Here is a 10179-nt window from a genome sequence, read left to right as displayed (position 1 = left end):
GGTGCTGATGTAACGGATGTGAAACGGCTAGCTTAGTTAGTGGCGGTGCTGGTGTAACGGATGTGAAACGGCTAGCTTAGTTAGCGGCGGTGCGCGCAGTGACGTCACTTGCTCTGAGACCTTGAAGTAGTAGTTCCCCTTGCTCTGTACGGGCAGCGGCTTTTGTGGATCGATGGGTAACGATGCTTCGTGGGTGACTGATGTTGAGGTGTGCAGAGGGTCCCTGGTTCGCGACCGGGTATGGGCGAGGGGACGGTCTAAAGTTATACTGTTACATGTACATTATACCCAAGACTTCTGTCATATGGACACTGTTGAGGCTTGGTCTAGGGGTGAAGAGATTGTACTGTAGAAGGACTAGTGCTGTGCTCATAACCAAGTGGGAAGGTGGCACTTGCAACATAAGACTGGGGACAATACACTTGAACTGGTGGGAAACTGGTCTATCACCCCTGAGCTCTGACTTCTCCCACTAAAGTTACATTGACAAAGTAGTTCACTACATCAAAACTACTTTGTGATAATGATCAAATCTAACATGTCATAGACTACAAATTGCAAGAATAGATCACTTTGGAGGGTCATTTGTTAACAGAATGTGAAATTTAGTCTATTAAACACAAAAACAATATTTCAGTTCAGAATTAATTAGGTCTGATGCAAACAAAAGAAATGTCCTACTTCACCCATATTTTCTAAGTAGTGTGTAGTTCCAGTAGTTGTAGTTCCAGTAGTAGCTACACTGCTACATGGCATAAAAAACATTACCTACTGAAAACACTACCACGATTTGAATTAGGTTAAACTACCAAGCTAAACAAGCTGGTCTCAGAGAAAAACATATTTGACCAAACTCTGTGCCATTCCATTTAGTAAGATTTGTTACTTTACGTTAAATTATTTTACCTTGGCCTACCAGTGTAATAGCGGTCATACAATGTAATAGGAGTTGTAGGACTTATAGTATCTCTGTCACTGACTAATGAAATTCTCTGTTGGGGAATAATCAGAATTAGTTGGTAACATAGGTAAGATGTTTTATATTCATCATATGTTTGTAAGTTACTTCTCATCAGAATGTTATTTTTGTATAATACTGTGGCGGAGTTGCAGTATCTGTTCTATGTCAAGACTAAGTTACGTGGGCTGGAGAAAGGGGAGAGGTCAAGCGTGTATCTCTTGGCTCCACAATGTCTGTGTGCCAGTCAATGTGTCTCTGTGATCTTGTCAAGATAGGATGGATTTGATATATGGCTGTTGATATGGAGGATTGGTTTATGGTTCGGAGTTTGAGAAAAGAGCATAGTTTAGGAGACAAAGCTGAACGATAAATGCCAATGCTGTCTGGCTATGTGTGTCTTTTGCAATTAAAGGATCTCAGTTGCAATGTGTAAGGACCTCCGAGAATTCATTGATAAACACTGAATTGATCTGAGAGTCACAGGTTTGTGATGGAGCTCATATAAAGATTAACTTTGTGATAACTCTGACATGTGGTTTGCTCTCATGATTTGGTAAATACAGAACATTTCCACAACACCTCAATAACAGCAGTTAAGCGTAACAAAAACACAAATGCAAACTATTAGTATAGTTTTAAAACACTAATTTGTTCACAAGCATGATAGCTGTACTTTCAGTTTGTAGTTGATGCAGCTTGTTAAGCCAATTGGCATTTCTCAAACATTCAAAGCATGTCAATGCATCCAACTGATAGTTTCTATTTCACAACTTGTAATTACCACCTTCCCTCTTGGTTATGAATGCAGCAAAGGAAGAGCAGTTGCTTTGGGCAAATGGACAATGTTCTGAAACAATTAGAATAGTCAGTCCTTTGAAACAGAACTATAAGCCGTAATAATATACAACCCTACATCCTGCTTTTTCTCTTGAGCCTGTGTTTTAAGATTGGAGTTTTATTCAGCCAAACCTTTGTCATAAGACTTCAAAGCCATAATTCAGTTAACTAGCTGTCGGTATGGAAATCGTTGAAACGTGGTCTTTATGGACGTGTGGTTTCAAAACATTGAAGACAGTGCAGCCACACAGCTTTTCAATATGGTTTTATTGAAAGGTCCAAACACATGGGGTTAAACAGATTTAGTTACAACTGTTGTTTTTTTAGGCAAAGTTTTCAAATTCCAGAACATCAACTTTATTTCAAATTCTTAACAAAATACTAAGCTCAGTTGTGGTTGGCTATGGCCTCAAGCACATCAAATACTTTAGTAAATGCAGATCAAACTAACTTAATTTCCTATATCAACTGTGCTTATCGATGTGACTTAGTGCATTTTTAGCATAATACAATAAATTCATTGTGAGTGGTTGTTCTCTAAAAGGCTACGTTTTGTTGTTGCCACAAATCAAGATAATTCAACATCACATTTTGTAATAGTGATAGTGTTAATCTGTAACCATTGTTAGTTATATCGAAGTCACAGTAGATAATGGGGGGCGTCATCCACAGACCGTTTCAGCTCCAAGAGCATGCTATCCTGCAAGCTAAAACCAATACATGTGCAGGATCGTTGCTAGTTTCATCACATCACTGGGGAAACCGCAACAAAAACACCCTCACAAGTACAACAACAAAAAAGTTTCAAAATAAAATATTTTTCGTCACCTTGGGTAGAGGAGTGTGCATTTTTAGGCCAGTTCATCAACCTAGGGTGGAAGTTAAGGGTTTTGGGTCCGATTTCTTGGTTCCATTGTTTTTGCATTTTCACAAAACCCTTCTCCCTCCTCTTCCACATAGTGGACTGAGGACCTAGGTGGTTCTATACTTCATTGCTTAAAACCAGCAACCACGATAGAATACTATGCAGAGTATTCATGTTGGTACTGATTCAGATAAGAACATACTGTATACACGCGTGCACGCATTTCAACCAGGAAGGATTTAACCTTCGCTAGGTGGCAGCGGATAAACCCACTCTTGACCGGGCATTACTCCCTTGGCGTGCCTTCTCAATGGCACCCTATTCCCTATAGAGCGATCCAACCTTATCAAAAGTAGTGCACTATCTAGGGAATAGGGTGCCGTTTCAGAAGCAGCCTTAGTCAATGAAGCAGATGTAGGCTAATAAATAGTGAGCTTATTCAAAAAACAGAAAAACCAGGAGAAAAAGAAAGAAAAAGGTAATAGGGTTTTCCCCTTAAAGAACTACATCATCCATAATGCAGTTCTGTAAGGGAAATGGGTTAGTGGAGGTGGGTGACCATGTAGCAAAAGTAGAGTACAGGAAGTTGTTTTTTTATACATTTTTTTGCCATTTTTCCATGAAACTGAAAAACACCACATGTTTTTAGGGGAGAAGAGGTGGTAGCCCACTTCTCCTTTTGTATCGGTGTACTCCTACTTTTGTATCAGTGGTCACCCAGCCCCAGGGTTCAGTAGGCGGACTCGGGGATTGTGGGCATATGGGCGATCTTGTAGTAGCTGTGTTTCAACGTGCGTTGCGTTCTGCCAGAGAGGATCCAACGAAGCCTCTGGCTATTGGGCCTGGAGACCCTGGTGGTTGAATACTCAATGAGACACTTCATAACCAACTCTGTCACGATAACCAGGTCTCCTTCTCGGGCCTGAGGAAACAAGAAAAATAATTATACAGCACATCAGAGTATTCATTTATTTAAAAACCTGCCAATCAGAGAGTGTTAGTGCTGCTGCTGGTCTGTTTGCACATTTATTCTCTCCATCATTCAAAACAGAGGGTTCCCAATGCCAAAGAGCAAACTCAACGTCTCTCCAGAATCTTGATTAATCATCGATTTGCCTAAATTTTCCATGATTCCGCAACATTAGGCAATCAGTTGGGCAACAGGCCGTTGGAGCTCCAACACAGTGGCTAAACCCTCCACCCCCATAGCCCACAGTGGCTAAACCCTCCACCCCCATAGCCCACAGTGGCTAAACCCTCCACCCCCATAGCCCACAGTGGCTAAACCCTCCACCCCCATAGCCCACAGTGGCTAAACCCTCCACCCCCATAGCCCACAGTGGCTAAACCCTCCACCCCCACCCCATAGCCAACAGTGGCTAAACCCTCCACCCCATAGCCAACAGTGGCTAAACCCTCCACCCCATAGCCAACAGTGGCTAAACCCTCCACCCCATAGCCAACAGTGGCTAAACCCTCCACCCCATAGCCAACAGTGGCTAAACCCTCCACCCCATAGCCAACAGTGGCTAAACCCTCCACCCCATAGCCAACAGTGGCTAAACCCTCCACCCCATAGCCAACAGTGGCTAAACCCTCCACCCCATAGCCAACAGTGGCTAAACCCTCCACCCCATAGCCAACAGTGGCTAAACCCTCCACCCCATAGCCAACAGTGGCTAAACCCTCCACCCCATAGCCAACAGTGGCTAAACCCTCCACCCCATAGCCAACAGTGGCTAAACCCTCCACCCCATAGCCAACAGTGGCTAAACCCTCCACCCCATAGCCAACAGTGGCTAAACCCTCCACCCCATAGCCAACAGTGGCTAAACACTCCACCCCATAGCCAACAGTGGCTAAACCCTCCACCCCATAGCCAACAGTGGCTAAACACTCCACCCCATAGCCAACAGTGGCTAAACCCTCCACCCCATAGCCAACAGTGGCTAAACCCTCCACCCCATAGCCAACAGTGGCTAAACCCTCCACCTCATAGCCAACAGTGGCTAAACCCTCCACCCCCAACAGTGGCTAAACCTCCACCCCATAGTGGCTAAACCCTCCACCCCATAGCCAACAGTGGCTAAACCCTCCACCCATAGCCAACAGTGGCTAAACCCTCCACCCCCATAGCCACCCCACAGTGGCTAAACCCTCCACCCCATAGCCAACAGTGGCTAAACCCTCCACCCCATAGCCAACAGTGGCTAAACCCTCCACCCCATAGCCAACAGTGGCTAAACCCTCCACCCCATAGCCAACAGTGGCTAAACCCTCCACCCCATAGCCAACAGTGGCTAAACCCTCCACCTCATAGCCAACAGTGGCTAAACCCTCCACCTCATAGCCAACAGTGGCTAAACCCTCCACCTCATAGCCAACAGTGGCTAAACCCTCCACCTCATAGCCAACAGTGGCTAAACCCTCCACCTCATAGCCAACAGTGGCTAAACCCTCCACCCCTCATAGCCAACAGTGGCTAAACACTCCACCTCATAGCCAACAGCGGCTAAACACCCATCCACCTCATAGCCAACAGCTCACTCCACCTCATAGCCAACAGCGGCTAAACCTCCACCTCATAGCCAACAGTGGCTAAACCCTCCACCCCATAGCCAACAGTGGCTAAACCCTCCACCCCATAGCCAACAGTGGCTAAACCCTCCACCCCATAGCCAACAGTGGCTAAACCCTCCACCTCATAGCCAACAGTGGCTAAACCCTCCACCTCATAGCCAACAGTGGCTAAACACCTCATCCACCTCATCAGCCAAGTGGCTAAACACTCCACCCCATAGCCAACAGTGGCTAAACACTCCACCCCATAGCCAACAGTGGCTAAACACTCCACCTCATAGCCAACAGTGGCTAAACACTCCACCTCATAGCCAACAGTGGCTAAACACTCCACCTCATAGCCAACAGTGGCTAAACACTCCACCCCATAGCCAACAGTGGCTAAACCCTCCACCTCATAGCCAACAGTGGCTAAACACTCCACCTCATAGCTAAGTAGCTGCGTCTCAAACGGACCCTTATTTCCTGTAGTGCACTACTTTTGACGAGGCCCCATAGGTTGCCATATGAGACACAGCCCCAGTGTAAACACCTTCCATTGCTGGGTTGTGTTCATTAGGCACCAAAAGGGGAAACAAAAACACTCAAAAAACAGGGAGAAACTACCTTGGGACTTGTCCAATAAGAAACTCATTTTCTGTGAGCGCGTCTTTTCTCTCGTTTTCCGTTGCAAAACATTTCAAACGTTTTCCGTTGTATGCCCTAATGAACAAGACCCCGGTTAGTGTTCTGGTTACAACAGACATGTTTGGGGAGTGATATGACACTGGGTGGTAGCCTGAGTCCCAGATCTGTTTGTACTCTCTTGCCAACTCCTATATACAATGTTTGGTGTGATGACATAGGAACAAGACAGTACAAACAGCTGAGACCAGGCTATCTGGCTAGACAAGACAGTGAACACTCACAGTGAGTTGCTGCTGGAGAGACTTGAAGGCGTTTAGCAGCTGGTCTACGTGCTCATGGTCATGCTGCTCCTGAAACTCCAGGGCCAACAAGGACAGGGCAAGCAGAGAGGGCTGTGGAGCGACAGAAGGAGAGAGGGGTAGACAGAGAAGGAGAGAGGGGTAGACAGAGAAGGAGAGAGGGGTAGACAGAGAAGGAGAGAGGGGTAGACAGAGAAGGAGAGAGGGGTAGACAGAGAAGGAGAGAGGGGTAGACAGAGAAGGAGAGAGGGGTAGACAGAGAAGGAGAGAGGGGTAGACAGAGAAGGAGAGAGGGGTAGACAGAGAAGGAGAGAGGGGTAGACAGAGAAGGAGAGAGGGGTAGACAGAGAAGGAGAGAGGGGTAGACAGAGAAGGAGAGAGGGGTAGACAGAGAAGGAGAGAGGGGTAGACAGAGAAGGAGAGAGGGGTAGACAGAGAAGGAGAGAGGGGACAGAGAAGGAGAGGGGGGTAGACAGAGAAGGAGAGAGGGGTAGACAGAGAAGGAGAGAGGGGTAAGAGAGAGAGGGGGTAGACAGAGAAGGAGAGAGACAGAGAAGGAGAGAGGGGTAGACAGAGAAGGAGAGAGGGGTAGACAGAGAAGGAGAGAGGGGTAGACAGAGAAGGAGAGAGGGGTAGACAGAGAAGGAGAGAGGGGTAGACAGAGAAGGAGAGAGACATTAGGTTGGCATGAAAGCTACACATTAAGAGGAATATTTGAATACATCAACATTTTACAGTTAGTTTGAAACTGAGTACGTTTTTCCACCCACACACTCAAAGCACATCAACCCCCACCCCTTTCCCAAGTGCCTTGCCCAAAATAGACCTAGATCCAATGTCACAACATGAACTAGCTACATACACATAGTATTGAGAGACTAAATGAGACCAAAATAGATTTGTTTTGATACACAGAACTACAGTATCTTACCTTGACTTTGGAGAAAGTGAAAGAGCAATGGCAGGCTTTCAGCTGGGCTTCTAGTCTCTCAATGTTCAGGATCTCCTTGCTATGGAGAGAAAATGTGTTTTAATAATGTTTGTTCAAGATGTTTGTCAAGTGTTTTATAAAGCATAAGAGCTAAAGAAAGTCAGTCTTCCACCAAATTAAAAAATATATATATTTAAATTTTACCTTTATTTAATTAACTAGGCAAGTCAGTTAAGAACAGATTCTTATTTTCAATGACGGCCTAGGAACAGTGGGTTAACTGCCTGTTCAGGGGCAGAATGACAGATTTGTACCATGTCAGCTCAGGGGTTTGAACTTGACACCTACTAGTCCAACGCTCTAACCACTAGGCTACCCTGGCGCCCCAGGGATCCAGAGGGCTGCACTAAAATGTAGTGATTAACAAACTGGACAGTCAAGAAACTAAGAATATAGGTCATTATCATTTAGTCAGTCGACTTGAGTCTTTTTAAAGTATACAGAGTATGTTCTTTTCTCAAACCACCTGTCGGATTGGACACACCCATTATAGACCCCCATGCAGAATCCGGCCCGCGTGCCGCATGTTTGACACCCCTGGTACATACACGGTTTACTGGCCAAGCCTAGAGTCATCGTACCAGTCATCTTCAAGCGTGTCCTGGATATAGCTGTAAAACAGCCTGAGGAAGTGGAGGGCCGTGGGGGCTTTGACCTTCCAGTAGAGTTTCTCCAGAATGATCTTCTCCATCCTCATCATGTCAGACACAGTGAAGCGGTTCTGGCTGATTCGGATCAGCTCGTTGGCCATGGGGACGTTCTTCCCCTCCTCCGAAGTCTTCACAGCGATGTAGAAACAGGAGAGGCCCACGCATGACAGATGCTTCGGCTGGATCTGGGAGAAGAATGTTATTTACCAAATGGTTGAAGTTAATGGTCACACTGAACGATATTGAATATAATTTACTCGATTTTGGGGGTTTAGAAATAAAACATTTTTTTTTACAGTGAAGCGATGTAGAACATTCTGATATTACTTGATGTACCCAATTGAGTGACGATTTTACAGTCCTCGCACGTCTAATAACAGTAATTTGTTTCCCTGTCTGTATTGCTCACGCTAAAACCAAATTAACTGAAGACTAATTTTAATCGATTCTAATCAGACCCCGTCTGATGTCGAGGTCTTACCTTCATGACAGCGAGGAAGCGGTCCAGCAGGTTGACGGCCAGGGAGAAGGTCTCTGCACTGAAGCCAAAGAACCTGGTCAGAGACAGGAGGTCCTTCACCTCGTACTCCCTGAGCCGGGCGGTCATCCTCAGGCCGTTGCCATGGGCCGTCTCAATGATCCTCAGCCCGCTCAGCTTGGGCTGGTACCTGAACTCCTGGTCAGTCAGAGCCTTCAACTGCATGGCAAAGGGCAGAGCCCCTGTTCCAGTCACTGTGGGAAGCATCTATTGAGAGGGAGAGAATGTATTAATAACTCATGGGAATTGATTATATAATGTTTCAAATTAACTTCATGAGTACTGTCATCTGTTGACGAAAGGGGGACAGAATGTATGGTGAATACATTAATCAATTCCCTTGAATTAAGATTTCCATATTTAAGATATTACACCGATGGAATGGTGACTAATTTTGTATTTAAACAATATATATATTTTACCTTTATTTAACCAGGCAGTTAAGAACAAATTCTTATTTTCTATTATTATTATTATTTATATTATTATTTATTATTTTTTTTTTTATTATTACGCCCTGTGGGTTCACTGCCTGTTCAGGGGCAGAATGACAGATTTGTACCTTTGTACCTTGAACAGCAGTTAACCCGCTGTTCCCAGGCCATCATTGAAAATAAGAATTTGTTCTTTAACTGACTTGCCTGGTTAAATAGAGGTAAAAAAATATATATTAAAAAAATGACAATTCACCTGATAATACTTATGGGGGTCACTGGTTTACCTGGGAAAGGGTCCCTGGGCAAGATAAGATTGAAGCCCCCTAACTAGCTAACGTTAAATTATTATATAGTCATTATCCACTACTGGTCCCTGTCACCACAATCTCTTGTCATTTAACTGGATTGAACTGGTCGGAATCCTATTATAGGGGTCGCAATTTAATACTGCATGGGGGCATGTCTGGACATGTCAAAAAGTTCACATACACCCACCCAAAAACGTTATAATGATATCTGTGTAAACCATTAGCAATACAGTTTAAAAAATGGACAATAAACCAGTATTATTTAAAATATAAAAACGACTAGTTTCTAATTAGTGCGAAATGTGAAGGCCCCATACGCCAGTACGCCATTACATAGGCAACGATGTCTGCGTGATGTGTCACGACATATTCCCTGCTCATAGAGACCAATGGAGGAGAACACGAAACACCGTCACTTTAACGAGGCTAACACTACAACGTATACGGTTCTCCTCCCAAATAATACTTTTCTACATTGATGTTAGTGTTATATTTTCATGTAAAAAAAATATTATTCACACAACAGGCGGTTAAGAGCTGAAAGCACAGCAAGTAGACAGCAGGCCATGGCAAAAAAAACAACCCGGTAGGCCGTCGAGGTTACAAAATAACTAAACGAACATGTAGGATATCGTTGAAACAATATGGCTAGACAACGATATGGTTTAACATTGTACTTAGAAGTTGGACACCAAAGAAAAAGGTATAATGGTGGGCTCTTACCTTGTCTTTGATATGATGAGGAGCGCTGGTTGTTGCAGTGGACAGTAACACAAGCAGATTAAATATATAGTTTCAGGAAAAGAAAGGTTAAGATGACAGTATGTACTTTCAATCAGAAAGCTGTAAGCAAACGTAACTTTTCCTCCTATACACACCCCTTACCCTTGGCGTAAGGCGAAAGGAAAGGGGTTTTCAGCCTTTTAGTACTAGTCCAGACCATGCCCAAAAATAGCAAGGTCTAATTGGCCAATGTTGAAACGACACTCCCTACTTCTCAGTTTTCATTCGATACAAACACATCAATCAGCAAGAAAGTCACGCCCTTCCCAGTACTGGGTGGGGTTATGTTATCATGGTGAGATT

At 44.5% G+C, this 10179-nt stretch overlaps 1 protein-coding gene across 2 annotated transcripts; it reads right to left on the bottom strand.

Annotated features, from left to right (window-relative positions):
- Positions 1–2046: 2046 nt before the first annotated feature.
- LOC118381748 (cyclin-G1-like) lies at positions 2047–10009 on the bottom strand. Of its 2 annotated transcripts, XM_052516609.1 has the most exons (7): positions 9817–10009; positions 8292–8555; positions 7742–7995; positions 7101–7179; positions 6152–6262; positions 5850–5945; positions 3436–3585 (listed from the first exon to the last, which is right to left on the bottom strand). In XM_052516609.1, exons 2-6 carry the CDS (start codon positions 8553–8555, stop codon positions 5874–5876), a joined length of 780 nt encoding a protein of 259 aa, XP_052372569.1. In that variant the 5' UTR covers positions 9817–10009; the 3' UTR covers positions 3436–3585; positions 5850–5873. The 2 variants fall into 2 exon arrangements, with proteins under 2 accessions (XP_052372564.1, XP_052372569.1); XM_052516604.1 differs by lacking the exon at positions 5850–5945 and having other exon boundaries at positions 2047–3585; positions 9817–10008.
- Positions 10010–10179: the final 170 nt, after the last annotated feature.

This window comes from Oncorhynchus keta, chromosome 4 (assembly GCF_023373465.1).
Source record: "Oncorhynchus keta strain PuntledgeMale-10-30-2019 chromosome 4, Oket_V2, whole genome shotgun sequence".
Classification (NCBI taxonomy): Eukaryota; Metazoa; Chordata; class Actinopteri; order Salmoniformes; family Salmonidae; genus Oncorhynchus; species Oncorhynchus keta.
This window is presented reverse-complemented; position numbering and strand designations above follow the sequence as displayed.

Bases quoted from the DNA above. Each gene is read 5' to 3' on its own strand.
- LOC118381748 (XM_052516604.1), bottom strand. From the start codon at position 8,555: ATGCTTCCCACAGTGACTGGAACAGGGGCTCTGCCCTTTGCCATGCAG. The intron at 6,263-7,100 runs GTAAGATACTGT...GTCGCTCCACAG, and splicing joins TCACTTTCTCCAAAGTCAAG to CCCTCTCTGCTTGCCCTGTC. The intron at 3,586-6,151 runs GTGAGTGTTCAC...TTGTTTCCTCAG, and splicing joins CTCTCCAGCAGCAACTCACT to GCCCGAGAAGGAGACCTGGT.